Consider the following 17602-nt stretch of genomic DNA (forward strand, 5'->3'; position numbering starts at 1 on the left):
GACTATGACATCATCGGCGCATCGCTAGTGTCTGAAAGCTAATTATGTGAAAACGAAGTGGTAGAAACCCTTTAAGTACCAGGACATCAGGGCGTACCTGTACGCCCTGTGTCCTGAAGAGGTTAAAGGGGTTATCCGAGTTAATGAAAAAAATAAACTAAAACCTCTTAAAACCCATCAGGACATACACATAATTTGGTTAAGCTAGATTTAATCAAGTTTAAACCCATATGTCCACCTTCTCATGGTTCTGTCATTGCTGTGTTTACATGCTGAAGTACATGCTGAGGGGGCGTATAACAACAAAGCCTGAGCTCTCCCTCATGAATATTTCTGGGCGTGAACAACCTGACCTTTCCCGCCCCCTGCTCTGCACTTTGCATAAAAAAAACACACACGATCATCTCCTAGCTCACACTGGCAGAAGATCTTTCTGTCACATTGCAGCTGGAGCTGCCTGCTGGATCCGCCGATCAGTGTGACAACTGACAGCATTTGTAGACGGATCCAGGTGCGGACCCGTCTACAAATGCATTGCAAGAACGTATCCATCTACCGATGCATTGCAAGAACAGATCTGTCTATCCGCTTGTCATGCGGATGGACGGATCCGTCTGGCAGTCTTTTTCACACCTTTCATGGTCTGCGCATGCGCAGACCGGAAAGACGGATACGTCCTTCAGTTGTTTTGCAATGCCGGATCCGGCAGGCAGTTCCGTCGTCGGAGCTGCCTGCCGGATCCGCCGATCAGTGTGACAACTGACAGCATTTGTAGACGGATCCAGGTGCGGATCCGTCTACAAATGCATTGCAAGAGCGGATCCATCTACCGATGCAGTGCAAGAACAGATCCGTCTACAAATGCAGTGCAAGAACGGATCCGTCTACCAATGCATTGCAAGAACGGATCTGTCTACCAATGCATTGCAAGAACGGATCCGTCTATCCTCTTGTCATGCGGATGGACGGATCCGTCTGGCAGTCTTTTTCACAGTTTTCATGGTCTGCGCATGCACAGACCAGAAGGACGGATCCATCCTTCAGTTGTTTTGCAATGCCGGATCCGGCAGGCAGTTCCGTCGTCGGAACTGCTCGCCGGCTCACTCTGCAGCAAGTGTGAAAGTAGACTTAGTCCTGCGACCTCTCACCATGCACTGCCGTGCTGCACCAGAGCTCCGCCCCATCCCCATTATAGTCAATGGGGACGGAGCGGCAGTCCAGCGGCACGGCCAAATAGCGGCAGGGCGGATCCTACAGTGTGAACAGCCTGTTGGATACGTCCTGCCGCTAGTGTGAAAGTACCCTTACACTAGTGTGAAAGTACCATAAGCAGTATCTGTATCTAAGCAATATCTATATTATTCTAATATATATTCAATATGGATATTGCTTAGATAAATATATATATTGGTGGCAGATATGGATTATATATAGCTATAGCAATAAATATGATGGACAATTAGATATTTATTTTTCCCAGGGGGTGGTAACTGTAGAATGTGTAGTTGTGGAGGGTAACATGGGTGTAAGTACGATCCCCAGACGCAGAGGGGATCACACTAACTCTTAGCCCAGTGAGTGCAGGAGGGAGAAACATACCCTGCTGCCGGAGAAGAGATCGCCTCGGCTCTGGTAGGTACCGCGCATGAGCGATCGCATACCATTGCTGATGCAGTGTGAGAAGAGCTGGAGAGGGGCGGGCACGAGAGGCTCTGACGTCTCGTTTACAGAGCCTGGCCACTCCCTCAAGCAGGGAGAAGCCTGTAAACGAGACGTCATCACCTGAGCCAGCTTGATGACGTCGGGGGTCACATGACATAAGGAATTCACATAAGGGAACTGGCCAAACAGAGAAAGATAGATAGATAATGTAAGTGATTTAAAGAATGGTTTAATAGAATATAATAACAGTAATTAGAAAAAATATATTTAAGTCGGATAACCCCTTTAAGGCAAGCACTGAATATGGCACATTTTACATTTTTCTTTTATTTCCATTTAGACTTGCACACAATTGTCTCCATTTCCAGGACATACTGTACATTGAGATATTTTCTAACTTAACTGAGGACAAATAGATTTCTTATAATTATGAAGTGTTTTCCAGTTATTAAATGCAGAGTGTATTGCATATTTACTTACAGGAATTGAGAAAACTCCAAGAATTTCAGAAATTGTATTCCAATAAATATGGTTTAATTTCTATCTAGGTAGCCTGATTACTTAAATGATGGTAAGAAAAAGCCCAATGTTTACATTTTACTACAGGAATACTAAATTATTTACCATTTATGAAGGAGTCAGAGTCAGAGCTGGAGTCAGAGTAGGAGCCAGAGTCAGAATCAGATTCTGATCGAATGGAGTCGGAGTTGGAGTCAGAACTGTAGCTTACCGACACTACAGCCCAGCTTCAAACTACTGTCTATAAGGAAAGCTTTGCCAAGTTCCAAAGGAACCTGCTGTCTTTCCTAAGGCTACTTTCACACTTGCGGCAGACTGATCCGTCAAACAGTTCCGGCGCCGGAATTGGCCACCGGATCCGACAAAACGCATACCGCCGCACAGTTTTACTGCAACGGATCCGTCCTTCCGTCGACTGTTAGAAAAGCCGGATCCGTCGTTCAGTTTCCTTCAGTCGTCAATTTTCGACTGATCCGTCCGTCGGATCCGTCTAAAAAGCTGATCCGTCTATTCCGTTTGCTTCCGTTTTTAGACGGAAAGACGGATCCGGCGTTTAAATTTAGAGATTAAGGATGCTATCTTTTTAAGCAAATATTAAAACTGTCTATAAAAGATAAGAGAAGGTCACAAAAAGATGCAATCTGTTAAAGCAAATACTACAACTGGCTATAAAAGACCAGCAAAGTTCACTTACCACTCAGAAGTTCCTTCAGCAGAGTGCAAAGATGATGCCGGACCATATTCGTTTTGGATTTCAGGCTTTAATTCTGGTTTCACGATGGAGAAGACGTCTTCAAGCCAGGCGACGTAAAACGCGTCGCTATTGGGTGCATCCAATAACCTCTGCAAGAGTAAGAAGGGGAGTTTTTGAAACTCTATTTCCTGAATTGAGGGATTATCCAGAAAAATTCTTTACCTATTTACGGATGACGGTAGAAAGTTTCGATGATCTTCTACAACGTGTGTCACCTCACATTCAAAGGCAAGACACCACTTTCCGTCGCTGTGTTTCCCCAGCAGAACGCCTATTGTTGACGATAAGGTAAAGTTTATACTTTATTACATATTATACCAATATTTGGTCTAAATTTTCAAAAGCTGCTGTTTGGTAGTGTGAAGCCATACATTTTTTAATCCAAATCTACTTTTTCTGGGATCACTGTACTTTCTGGGATCACTGTACAAAGTGTTTTGGGCCCAATTGATGCTCATCTATTTTTTTTGTAATTATACATCTTGTTTTGGAAAAGTTTGAATCAATATACTCGTCATTAAAGATTTATGAACTGTGATGAATATTGTTCGCCATGGAGAACAAACATTTATTGTTGAATTTTTTTAAAAATTACATTGGCCACAAAAAAAATCTTGACCAAACTAAATATATGTAGGGGTGCACTAAAATTGCGTCCAATTGATATACCTTGTATATTATCTTGTTTATTAATAATTTTTATACACTTATTTTTTTCTTTTATATTTTAGGTTTTTGGCAAGTGGAGAAAGTTTCAGCTCACTCCATTTTCAATTTCGCCTTGGGATATCAACTGTTTCAATAATTGTAAAGGAGACATGCCGTGTTTTGTGGGAACAACTGCATGATGAATTCATCCCACATCCAACTCAACAGCATTGGAAAGAAATATCTGAAAGATTTTGGGATGTTTGTCAGTTTCCCAACTGCATAGGGGCTGTAGACGGTAAACATATTCGTATCATCAAGCCTCACGGAACCGGATCCGAGTTTTTCAATTATAAGAAATATTTTTCTATAATACTGATGGCCATCGCAGATGCTCAATATCGTTTTGTTGCAGTGGACGTAGGGGCCTATGGACGCGCAAACGATTCAATGGTGTTTAAAAATTCAAATATGGGCCGTAGTCTATATAATGGACAATTCGATTTTCCTCTCCCTCAACCACTGCCAGGTACTGATGGCCCACCCATGCCGTTTGTATTGGTTGGTGATGAGGCATTTCAAATGTGTGGAAATCTAATTAAACCATATTCCAGCCGCGGATTAGATTTAAAAAAACGCACATACAACTACCGCTTGACCAGGGCTCGAAGAATGGTAGAATGCACTTTTGGAATTTTGGTCGCAAAATGGAGGATTTTCACTAAACCTATTCACCTGAAGGTTGAATCAGTAGACGAGGTTGTCAAGTGTGCTGTGGTGTTACATAACTACCTCCTTCATAAAGAACCACTCAATTTGGAACAGGTGCCCGAGGACAGCGAGATCGCGAGCATTCAAAGTTGTCGACATCGGTCAACTGTAGCGGTTGCACGGATGAGAGACTCGTTTGCAGATTATTTTTGTACAGAAGCTGGAAGGGTGGACTGGCAGGACCAATTTTTATAAACTATTTTGGATTAATTTTCAAATAACCGTTAATTTATGTTTGTTGTCCCGTTGGTTGATGGTTACAGTGTGTTGTATTTGATTTCAATAGCATTTTGGGTTAAATAAATATTTTTTATACGTAATTGTGATTTTATTTTAATATATTAATTGTGATTTTATTTTAATATATTGATGTGCTCACGCTGGAGTAGCGACACATACTTGTGTCGCTCCAATCAGTCCTGTTAGGAGACTGTCTGCCCACGCTGGAGGATCGACAATCTGTTTTGTCGCTACGCCAGTGCTGGGAGATTTTAATTGTCTGGCCTATAAGACACCTAGCTTTCTTACCAATCTACCAACGCTGGAGGAGCGACAATCTGTTATGTCGCTCAGCCAGTGCTGGGAGATAATGTCTGGCCTATAAGACACCTAGCTTTCTTACCAATCTACCAACGCTGGAGGAGCGACAATCTGTTGTGTCGCTCCGCCAGTGCTGGGAGATTATGTCTGGCCTATAAGACACCTAGCTTTCTTGCAATCTACCAACGGTGGAGGAGCGTCAATCTGTTGTGTCGCTCCGCCAGTGCTGGGAGATTATGTCTGGCCTATAAGACACCTAGCTTTCTTACCAATCTACCAACGCTGGAGGAGCGACAATCTGTTATGTCGCTCAGCCAGTGCTGGGAGATTATGTCTGGCCTATAAGACACCTAGCTTTCTTACCAATCTACCAACGCTGGAGGAGCGACAATCTGTTGTGTCGCTCCGCCAGTGCTGGGAGATTATGTCTGGCCTATAAGACACCTAGCTTTCTTGCAATCTACCAACGGTGGAGGAGCGACAATCTGTTGTGTCGCTCCGCCAGTGCTGGGAGATTATGTCTGGCCTATAAGACACCTAGCTTTACAATCTACCAACGCTGGAGGAGCGACAATCTGTTATGTCGCTCAGCCAGTGCTGGGAGATTATGTCTGGCCTATAAGACACCTAGCTTTCTTACCAATCTACCAACGCTGGAGGAGCGACAATCTGTTGTGTCGCTCCGCCAGTGCTGGGAGATAATTTCTGGCCTATAAGACACCTAGCTTTCAATCTACCAACGCTGGTGGAGCGACAATCTGTTGTGTCGCTACACCAGTGCTGGGAGATTTTAATTGTCAAAAAATTTAAAATATCTATCTTAATTTAAAAAAAAAAAAAACAGTTCTTGGATTTTTTAAACCAAAAAATAACATTTATTATAAATAACAATAAAATAAATAAAACACAAAGTTACAAATTGAGGAAATGGTGGGGGGTGGAGGAAAGTGATTGGTTTGGGTCCACTCTCTCCTGTTGTTCTTCTGCCACTGTGGACAACAAAGTGCGTGTTGATGCAAGTGGCACAGAGGGAGTGTGAAGACTGGATTGGGCAGGAGAAGGAGTTTCCCGAGCAAGAGTAGAGGGAGTGGTGAAAGAGGAAGGAGCATAGTAAGAAGGAGGAGAAGAAAAGCTTTGAGAAAAGAGCTCGGGGGTTTGGGATGGGGGTGGGTTGTGGGGAGGGGGAGGGGGAGGGGGAGGGTGGGAATGCTGAGCCTGGTGGGGCTGTAAAGTTGGATAGGTGTGGGATGGGGGATAGGTGAAGGATGGGGGATAGGAGTAGGATGGGGGATAGGGCTGGGGTGGGGGAATGGTTGTGGGGCGGTGTGCCAGTTGCCACAAAACGCTGTCCATCTGTCTTCTGGCCTCATACTGCTGGTCGGGTGATAAGCGTTCCAGCGCAGGTAACAACGACACAAGATAGTGATGCATCGGACTCATTTGTGTCGTCAACACCGCCCCCATCTGAAGACGACGCGAATGATCCTCCACAGATGCAACCCTATTTGTGATCCCCGCCAAGGACTCATACATGAGCCTTGTGAGGTCTTCGTAGTTAGCCTGGCGGCTCCTACCTGACCTCTGGCGACGCATGAGGGCCTCAAAAAGTGGTGCCATGGTTGCCATCGTTACGTCGCCAGAGGGCACAAGTAGGGGAACATGGTGTTCCTGACAAGCAGTAGGAGCAGGGCGAGAGGGACCCGCGGCGGCTTGCTCTTCAGGGACCGCCTCCTGAGGAACTTCGGGCGCAAGAGTGCTGCTTGATGTTCTGTGAAGCAAAGAAAAAAATAAATTTAGAATTTTTAATGGATGGGAGAAACAGTCGGATAGAGGTTTAGCAAAGAGACTTCTGAAACGACATAGGAGGTTACATTCCAAAAAATAGAGAAACATACTGTACATAAATAGAGGCCATGAATTAAATGATTTTTCAAGGAAGTGTCTATGTACAGTATAGCCTTTTTTTTGGAAAACAACTTCTAATGAAAAAATCGGAAGCACACATTGCTACTCTCTACTACACTAAATACAATGTGGATGTCGAAGACAAAGTGCCTAATGACAGTCTGTCTGGGCCATACACCTAGTTTGATATTTTTTTTTTTTAGAGACACCAAATACCTTACCTTCGCATCTCCAGGGTCCTTCGTAGGAACCCCAAGGCGGCAGAATAGCGGTATACGTGTCTTGAGGCTCCTCCTGACCCACTCGGGCGCCGAAGTTCCTCATTAAAGGCCTTCTTGTAGCGGTCCCTGATTGAGCGCCACCGAACCATGATCGTGTCTCCTAGAAAGAAATAAATCAAATTAGGATCTATAAAATAAGTGATTTAATCAAAGTTGGTTTACAATTGTACTTTAAACAGCCACAATAAGAAAAAAATTTTTTTTTAAAAAAATTAAGTGGTGCTTATAATAAAATTATACTGTAAACCACTTTTGAAAAAAAAAATTTTTAACATGTATGTCTGCTATCTACAAATATATTTATACTTACGGCATTGGCCCTGTTGCCTTTCTCGGAGGTCATCCCAGTTGGGGACAATGGCCGCACAGATCTCGTTCCAGAGGAGCCGTGTAAGATGATGGTCTGCATGGCGGCGGTCGGTGTGGTCCCACAACGGTGTACGTTCCTCCACCATATGGATGAGGAGGTCATTGTCAATATAAAATCTTTCAACGTCCTCCTCATGCCTTCTGGTGGAGGTTTGGGATCCCTAAAAGAAGAAAAAAAAATGGAATAACATTTTTTTGGAATATTTAAAAAAAAAAAAATAGAAAAATTAAAATAATTTACAATACTCACACGACCACGACCGCCACGTGCTCCACGGCGTCCTCTGGAAGATCTTTGATGACCTCTCTCACTGGCAACAGGACGAGATGGCTAAAAAAAAATAATAATAAATAAATAAATATATATATATATATATATATATATATATATATACTCAACAAATGACGAGGCACAAAATTCCATCTTTTGTTGCCAGGGTAACGAGCCCAAAACTTTTTGCCCAGCAACGTATCGGCCAACTCAATGAGGCCTTTGTCAAGCTTGACAAAGGCCTCATTGAGTAGGCCGAAACATTGCTGCAAAAAATTTGTTGGGGTCATCAACCTGTCAACGAAAGCGGGAAGTGCTGCCTCGTCATTTGTTGAGTACGTATCGTGGGGGAGAAGCCTACCTCTGTGAGAAATTTCAGCCAGTGCACGTGGTCTGATTGTGCTGCTGCGTTATTTGTGATTTTATATATATATATATATATATTTTAAAAAAATACAGGCATAAAAAATTTTGAAAAATATAAACCAAAAATTAACAAACCGTTTCTCCTCCACCCCCAACTTCCTCCTCCCCTCTTCCTCTGGTTCTGGCTTGAGCAGGAGAACTCTCCTCCATAGAGTCTGACTGATAAACAAAGAAAAAAATAATTAATTTAATAATAAAATAAATATACAGTTTGGAATGCTAATGAACTTTACATACCACATCCTGGAGGTGTCGTGATCGTGGAGGAGAGCTTCCGGCCTCGCTCGCAGAAGAAGATGTGCCTTTAAAAAAAAAAAGGTGAATATTTGAACTTTAATAAACAGACATACCGACGAAAAAAATACTTACTGGTCATATTTTTTTTCTGCCTGGGTGGCTGGCTGGCTGGCAGGCTGCTAGCTGGCTGGCTATCTGGCTGGCTGGCTGGCTAGATAGCTGTCTGGCTGTCTGGCTGGCTGGCTGTCTGGCTGGCTGGCTGGCTGGATGGCTGGCTTGTTGGGTAGCTGGCTGATTTTTTTTTTTGATCAGTCAAAAAAAAAAATTGGACAGGTTGTCATATTGTCGAACGTAAAAATACTACTCCTATTATATTACCTGCAACCCCTATGCTACAGTACACATAGGGGCATGCAGTTAATATAAGTACACAGTGGATGCTAGGAGTAGCAGCAGACAGGACTACTACTCCTAACATGCACTTGGTAGTTATATTACCTGCAACCCCTATGCCACAGTACATAGGGGTATGCAGTTAATATAAGTACACAGTGGATGCTAGGAGTAGCAGCAGACAGGACTACTACTCCTAACATGCACTGGGTAGTTATATTACCTGCAACCCCTATGCTACAGTACACATAGGGGCATGCAGTTAATATAAGTACACAGTGGATGCTAGGAGTAGCAGCAGACAGGACTACTACTCCTAACATGCACTGGGTAGTTATATTACCTGCAACCCCTATGCTACAGTACATAGGGCTTTGCAGTTAATATAAGTACACAGTGAATGCTAGGAGTAGCAGCAGACAGGACTACTACTCCTAACATGCACTGGGTAGTTATATTACCTGCGACCCCTATGCTACAGTACATAGGGGTATGCAGTTAATATAAGTACACAGTGGATGCTAGGAGTAGCAGCAGACAGGACTACTACTCCTAACATGCACTTGGTAGTTATATTACCTGCAACCCCTATGCCACAGTACATAGGGGTATGCAGTTAATATAAGTACACAGTGGATGCTAGGAGTAGCAGCAGACAGGACTACTACTCCTAACATGCACTGGGTAGTTATATTACCTGCAACCCCTATGCTACAGTACACATAGGGGCATGCAGTTAATATAAGTACACAGTGGATGCTAGGAGTAGCAGCAGACAGGACTACTACTCCTAACATGCACTGGGTAGTTATATTACCTGCAACCCCTATGCTACAGTACATAGGGGTATGCAGTTAATATAAGTACACAGTGGATGCTAGGAGTAGCAGTAGGAAGGACTACTACTCCTAACATGCACTGGGTAGTTATATTACCTGCGACCCCTATGCTACAGTACATAGGGGTATGCAGTTAATATAAGTACACAGTGGATGCTAGGAGTAGCAGCAGACAGGACTACTACTCCTAACATGCACTTGGTAGTTATATTACCTGCAACCCCTATGCTACAGTACATAGGGGTATGCAGTTAATATAAGTACACAGTGGATGCTAGGAGTAGCAGCAGACAGGACTACTACTCCTAACATGCACTTGGTAGTTATATTACCTGCAACCCCTATGCCACAGTACATAGGGGTATGCAGTTAATATAAGTACACAGTGGATGCTAGGAGTAGCAGCAGACAGGACTACTACTCCTAACATGCACTTGGTAGTTATATTACCTGCAACCCCTATGCTACAGTACATAGGGGTATGCAGTTAATATAAGTACACAGTGGATGCTAGGAGTAGCAGCAGACAGGACTACTACTCCTAACATGCACTTGGTAGTTATATTACCTGCAACCCCTATGCTACAGTACATAGGGGTATGCAGTTAATATAAGTACACAGTGGATGCTAGGAGTAGCAGTAGACAGGACTACTACTCCTAACATGCACTCAGTACTGACAGCTCCTATGTACTTATAGCTCCTATCAATAAGTACATAGGAGCTGTTTATATGAGTTATTTCAGTCATAATACAAGATATACTCACCTTCTATGGCTTGCACCCGACTCCCTCGCAGGCTGGATCCAGACAGGATGGCGCGAAACTTGCTCCTCCTCTATCCGACGCAGGCGCAGACAGGATATCCGGATCAGTCGATGCGTCATTCTCCGGAAGATTTAAAGTCGGATCCGTCCTTAATACAAATCAATGGGACTTAAGGACGGATCCGGCGTTACGGCTAATGATACGGCTTTTGAGACGGAGAAGAAAATTATGCATGCTACGGTTTTTCATTTCGACGGAAACGTCGAAAAGACTGAAGCGGAGCCATCCTGATGCATCCTGAAGGACGGACTCTCCATTCAGAATGCATGGGGATAAAACTGATCAGTTCTTTTCCGGATTTGAGCCCCTAGGACGGAACTCAACGCCGGAAAAGAAAAACGCAAGTGTGAAAGTACCCTTAGATGGGAATCTTTAGAATAGGTATAGCATGGATGGATGTAGAAAACATTAATTTAGCATATGTTGAAAACAGATATGTACTTTCTTACACCATTTTTGCAGTATCCTGAGGTATATAGGACAAGATAACCAGCTTGAAAAAACACCTGACTTTATCTTGATATATGTGGAAATAGGTGAAAACTCAAAGAAAGACATAACTATATGCAGTTACAGCAAACTTTAAATTCACACTTAACACCACACAAGCTTTTGAATGTGTCAAGTTAACTGAATATGCCAGGATTTTATCATTAATGGCTTATCATCAGGAAAGGTCATAAATATCTTATCAGAGGGGTCCCACACCATGCACCCTTATCAATCGGCTGTTCTGCAGTAGCTCCAGCATCGGAACTTCGTAGCGCTATTCATTGTGTAGTCCAGACAGCTGGCACTGCAGTAACCAACTCTGACTCCTACACAATGGTTGGATCTGTGTAGACTAAGAGCCAACTATTGATGCTGGAGCTACTCCGGAATAGCTGATTGGCAATAGTAAAATCCTGGAATACCCCTTTAAACAGTGTGTTTAACACATTGAGGGATTCTCCAGAAATAGTTTATAATGCCCACCAGCAACGTATTCTAGAATCTGGGCAGGGCTGGCTGCCTCCACTTGCAGAGCTGGGCCTCACTATACACTATACTGCTCTACAGTAGATGATAATGATGTGCTCCTCTCTACTATGTGCTATCATGGCTGAGCAGCCTGACAGGAAAACTCACCAATATGTAGAATATGGAAGAGCCAAAGAATAGAGCAGTGTAGTGAGGCTCTGTCCTCTCATCTCCCTAGGCAGCTTAGCAAGTGGTGGCAACTAGACCTGCTCACATTCTTTAATAGATTGCTTGTGTGCATTTAAATCTTTCCCAAGAACCCCTTAAAGTATCAAGAAGGTATGAGCAAACCCGTGGAAGTTCGGGTTCGCCGGACAAACTTTAGGTCAAAGTTCGGGTCAATGGGGACCAAAACTTCACTTTATTATTTACTTTATAACATGGTTATATCGGAAAATAATAGCATTTTTAAGACAGAATGCAAAACAATATGGCCATATAGAGGGTTAAAAAACTCACCTCATCCACTTGATCTTGCTGCTGCAGCAGCTTTTTCTATCTTCACTGAACAGGACCTGCCAAAGGACCTGCGATATGTGTGATGACGTCACCAAGTTGTAAAGCGCAGTGACGTCATCTTGTACATCGCAGGTCCTATTCAGTGAAGATAGAAGAAGCTGCTGCAGCGCGATCAAGTGGATGAAGGGAGTTGATAACAGTGATTGAACATCGAACCCAAACTCAGACTTCAGTGAAAGAGTCTGGGTTCGGGTCCGGGTACTCGAACTTGCAAAGTTCCGGTTCACTCATCCCTAGTGTCAAGATAATGTTTAGCACATCTGCGATTCAAATTGTGTACCAAATAAGAATTTCTCTCTACTTAAAAGGGTTATTTCCAGTGATGATCGAGCACCAAAGTATTCGGGTGTTCGGCCTGAACACATTGCTATATTTGTGTGCTTGGCCGAGTACCCGAGAATAATGGAAGTCAATGGAAGACAACCAGGCACCCCCTGCTCTGAAGAGCGGAGGGTGCCTGGTCCATTGGAAAAGGTCAGAAAGTGACATAAAAAGCACCAAAATGGATCGGTAACAGCATGGGGACGATGTCTGGATGTATCTTGAACTCCAGTGTCACTGCTGGGAATCATGTTGTCCGAGTTGTACGCCACTTTTACAGGCTGACAAAAATACTCACAAAATCCCCCCCAAAAAAATAAATTCTACAGGAAAAATTGTTAGGAAACATTCTTTCCAGTATATTCAATTGTATATAAAGTGCAAGTGCTGCAAAAAATTACAAAACAGCCTGTATATCACATAAAGGAGGGCCTCATTCACATTGTGGTACAATTGTTCAGGTAGTGGGACTCCTACACTCATAAAGCCTATGAACTAAGTGAAAAGGCTGCCAAAAATTACAAGGAACTGCCACTCCAAAACACCCTTTGTTACACATAAAGGAGGGCATCATACACACCCTTGGAAAATTATGATTGATGGCCTGCTGGTGACCCTCAAAAACATTTGGAGCAAAGGCCTGCTGATCTGACCATCTAAAACCTTAGGGGCGAGGGCCTGCTGCCACATTGGTGACTCTAGATAACCTCTGGGAGATTGCACATCAACTTTCGATGTTCTTTTCTGCGCCTACCATGGTGATCACGGGTAACGGGGGAATCAGGGTTTGAAGCCGGAGAGGGAGCCTGATAAAAGGCTACGGATACTACTTCAAAGCTACTAGTTCAAAGCAAGGCAGCATGAGTTGCGGGCATGCAGGTGAGCTGACCTTGTAAAAGATTTGAGTTGTGGGCCTGAATGTGAGCTGACCCTGAAAAAGATTTTAAGTTCGGGCCTGCTGGTGAGCTGACCCTGTAAAACATTATATGCTAGTGCCTATGGTTGAGCTGACCCTGTAAAACATTTTATGCGGTGGCCTGCTGCTGAGCTGACCCTCTAAAAAGTTCTATGTGAGGGCCTGCATGTGAGCTGACCCTGTAAAAGATTTAAGTTGTGGGCCTGCATGTGAGCTGAACCAGTAAAAGATTCGAGTTGCGGGCTTGCAGGTGAGCTGATCCAGTAAAGGATTTTAGGTGCGGGCCTGCTGGTGAGCTGAGGTGGAACCGACAAACCCAAATTGATTTTGATAGCTGCATTAATCTGCAGGTGACCGTGATACAGCTCCACAGATTGTTTCCATCTGCATCTTTCTAAGCAATCTGTGGCCTTAGTCTTTTATGCAGACTCAGTCATTGTGCCACTATGTTGCCTCCTTATGCTGCCATCTCCACACCATGTCACCTTGCCACTCATTTTTATCACCATGCTGCTGCTGATGCTGCTTAAAAGGCCTTAAACTGATCACCAGGCCCACAATTTAATTAAGGTTTTGTAATCGATAAACCCAACTTGCTTTTGTTGGCTGCATCAGTGGCGTAGATAGAATTGACTGGGCCCCACAGCTAATTTTTGAATGGGGCTCCATCCCAAAGTAATTTTTTAGCGACCCCTTCCTTTCATGCCGCCCCCATTCCTGTGGCTAGTAAACATCGCTCTCTCAGACCAGGGCCGTCAGCTGTTTCATCTGTTGTATACACAGTCTATGCTGTCACTGTATCTAATTCCATTGTGTAATACTGTTGAGGGGGCCCTTACCAAATCCTTTAGTCCTCATCCTCCTGGATGGGCCCCTTCTGGGTCAGGGCCCCAAAGCTGCAGCTTCCCCAGCTTCCCCTATAGCTATGGCCCTGGTCTGAATTAATCTGCAGATGACCATCATACAGCTCCACAGATTGTTTCCATCTGCATCTTTCTAAACAATCTGTGGCCTTAGTCTTTTATCCAGACTCAGTCATTGTGCCACTATTTAGCTTTCTCATGCTGCCATCTCCACACCATGTCACCTTGCCACTCATTTTTATCACCATGCTGCTGCTAATGCAGCTTAAAAGGGCTTAAAGTGATCACCAGGCCCACAATCTAATTAAGGTTTTGCGCACCGGAAGAAGCCAGATCTACTGGTATGTTTAATTGTGTTCCTTTGTGTTCCTTCCATCTTAAACCTCAGTCTCCACAATCGCCTCTGTTGCATTGTGTTTGGGGCGTTGCTGCTATGAGACTCTGAGGTATGCTCTTTCAGCTAGTATTCTTTTTCCCTGTATTTTTTTGCACTGATCTCCCGGCCTCTCCTTGGGTCCTGCTCCTCATCTGTGTGTCCCGCCTTGTGCTGCCTGTTTAATAATACATGTATGTACTGTTTATGTTTGTATATATTTACAATAAAGCTTTTTGGATTTTCATACATACGAAAGTTAGTTTCATCTTTTTTGGTGATCACTGCTTTCAGCTAGCGACTGATGGCTGACTTCTGCAGGACGTGGAAGTGGAGGAGGAAGTGGCAGAGGAGGAGAAGTGGGGGTTGGAGCCAGTAATATAGATGCTGGCGGAGACCCTGATGGACGTAGGGCCTGTGCGTGGGTAGCACCTGTGCCATCCCAGGGTACGACTCACTCCCGGCCTCCACAACATTCACCCAGTGTGTAGTCAGGGAAATGTAGCGTCCCTGGCCACCAGCACTTGTCCATGTGTCCGTGGTTATGTGAACCTTCCCAGCAACTGCGTTGGTCAGGGCACGGGTGATGTTCTGGGAGACATGCTGGTGTAAGGTGGGCAAGGCACACCGTGAAAAATAGTGGCGGCTGGGGACTGCATACCGAGGGACGGCTACAGACATCAGGCTGCGGAAGGCCTCAGTTTCCACAAGCCTAAAATGTAACATTTCAAGGGCCAGTAATTTTGAAAGTTGCACATTCAGTGCTATGGTCGGTATGTGGGTGAGTATTTGTGCTTTTGTTCAAATAACTGTGTTATGGACATTTGGACGCTGCGCTGGGACAGGGAAGTGGATGTTGTTGCTGATGGTTCATGCGAAGATCCAGGTGCAGGGCGAGAAGCATCCGCGCCTGCGCCTTCAACAGGGGATTGGCCAGCAGTGCGTAACACAGGGAAAGAGGAGGACGTGGTGTGACCCTCATATCCAGAGATGCTTAGCAAATACATTTTGTACAAAATTATTTGAGCCCGTCTGCCGCACGTCAAGGCGATCTCTGTAAGACGGATTCCTAACACTAAATTCTACCTGTTGCCATGACGGCTACCATACAATTCAGGGAGTGTAGGTTCCGCATGCATGCTGGGCCGGCTTTAATTTCTGTCATCTTTGGTGCCAAAATAACCTCCATTATATCCAAGGAATGCAGGTACCAACATGTATGCCGAGCCCACTCCACACCTCTCCCGGTGCCAAATGGCCACCAAAGAATGCAATGAGAGTCTACACTATACCTCTCCTGGCGCCAAATGGCTTCCAGTGAATAATTTTGTACAAAATGTATTTTCCCTAGCATCTTTAATTTATAAGTATAGCATTAGCAATTATTATGCATTTTTGTACTTTATTTGGATTGCAGAGAGCTGTTGCATTGCATGTTTTGTTTTACATTGTAATACTTACTACTAGCTTCCATAGTAGGCAGGAGGCATGCGCCGCCTGCTTCATTCATAAAGTGGAAGGAGCAGGCGCGTGACGTAGTGAGTTACGCTGCCGCCTCCTGCCCACCCGCCCGGCCTCCTGCCTGCTACGGAAGATTGTAGTAAGTACTACAGACTGGATTGGAGAGGAATTCTACAGTTTAACATTGCCTATATGATTACTACAGTGAGCGGGGCCCGGTGTAATAGAATACAGTGACTGCATCGGGCACCACTGCCATTACAAAACAAGACGCCGGCCCCCAGCCCCTCCTCCCTCCCCGCTGATACAAACGCCGGCCGAGCTGTGCAGCACTTCGGCGGCGGTGTATCAATTGCAGCATTCGCCCAATAAGACGCAGTGGGGGGGGGGGGTGCGTCTTATATGGTGAAAAATAATATATTTTTAACTATATCTTGGCCTGACAACCACACAAGGTGTTGAAGCGCAGATCACACAATTCATGGATTACACCATTGACAGCAAAAATGTGGATAGATTATGGTAGAAAAATTGTTTTCTGTATTTTACATTTTTTCCCTATATCTAGGCCTGACAACCACACAAGGTATTGAAGCGCAGATCACACAATTCACAGATTTCACCGTTGATAGCAAAAGTGTGGATAGATTATGGGAGAAAAATTGTTTTCTGTATTTTAATTGTTTCCCTATATCTAGGCCTGACAACCACACAAGGTATTGAAGCGCAGAACAAACAATTCACAGATTACACCGTTGACAGCAAAAAAGTGGATTATGGAAAAAAATAATTGTTTTCACTAATATTCTTCCTGTTTCTGCCCCTGACACACAGAAGGTATTGCTGCACAGATGTCACAAGTCACTGCAGACACATACAGTGGAAATAAAAAGTCTACACACCCCTGTTAAAATGTCAGGTTTCTGTGATGTAAAAAAAAAATGAGACAAAGATAAATCATTTCAGAACTTTTTGCACCTTTAATGTGACCTATAAACTGTACTACTCAATTGAAAAACAAACTGAAATCTTTTAGGTAGAGGGAAGAAAAAGTATAAAAAATAAAATAATATAGTTGCACAAGTGTGCACACCCTTAAACTAATACTTTGTTGAAGCAACTTTTGATTTTATTACATCATTCAGTCTTTTTGGGTATAAGTCTATCAGCATGGCACATTTTCACTCTTCTTTGCAAAAGCACTCCAAATCTGATTGCGAGGGCATCTCCTGTGCACAGCCCTCTTCAGATCACCCCACAGATTTTCAATGGGATTCAGGTCTGGGCTGTGGCTGGGCCATTCCAAAACTTTAATCTTCTTCTGGTGAAGCCATTCCTTTATTGATTTGGATGTATGCTTTGTGTCGTTGTCATGCTGAAAGATGAAGTTCCTCTTCATGTTCAGCTTTCTAGCAGAAGCCTGAAGGTTTTGTGCCAATATTGACTGGTATTTGGAACTGTTCATAATTCCCTCTAGCTTAACTAAGGCCCCAGTTCCAGCTGAAGATAAACAGCCCCCAATAATGATGCTGCCACCACATGCTTCACTGTGGGTATGGTGTTCTTTTGGTGATGTGCAGTGTTGTTTTCGCGCCAAACATATCTTTTGGATTTATGGCCAAAAAGTTCAACCTCGGTTTCATCAGACCATAACACCTTTTCCCACATGCTTTTGGAAGACTTCAG

The 17602-nt window shown here is 43.9% G+C and overlaps 1 protein-coding gene across 1 annotated transcript; it reads right to left on the reverse strand.

The window, feature by feature from the left end:
- Positions 1 to 3733: 3733 nt before the first annotated feature.
- Positions 3734 to 7571, reverse strand: LOC121006316. The gene is made up of 4 exons (XM_040439138.1): positions 7391 to 7571; positions 7021 to 7180; positions 6267 to 6662; positions 3734 to 3872 (listed from the first exon to the last, which is right to left on the reverse strand). The coding sequence occupies exons 1-4, from the start codon at positions 7533 to 7535 to the stop codon at positions 3734 to 3736; spliced, it is 840 nt and encodes a 279-aa protein (XP_040295072.1). The 5' UTR covers positions 7536 to 7571.
- Positions 7572 to 17602: the final 10031 nt, after the last annotated feature.

The sequence above is a fragment of the Bufo bufo genome, chromosome 1 (genome assembly GCF_905171765.1).
Source record: "Bufo bufo chromosome 1, aBufBuf1.1, whole genome shotgun sequence".
Lineage (NCBI taxonomy): Eukaryota > Metazoa > Chordata > Amphibia > Anura > Bufonidae > Bufo > Bufo bufo.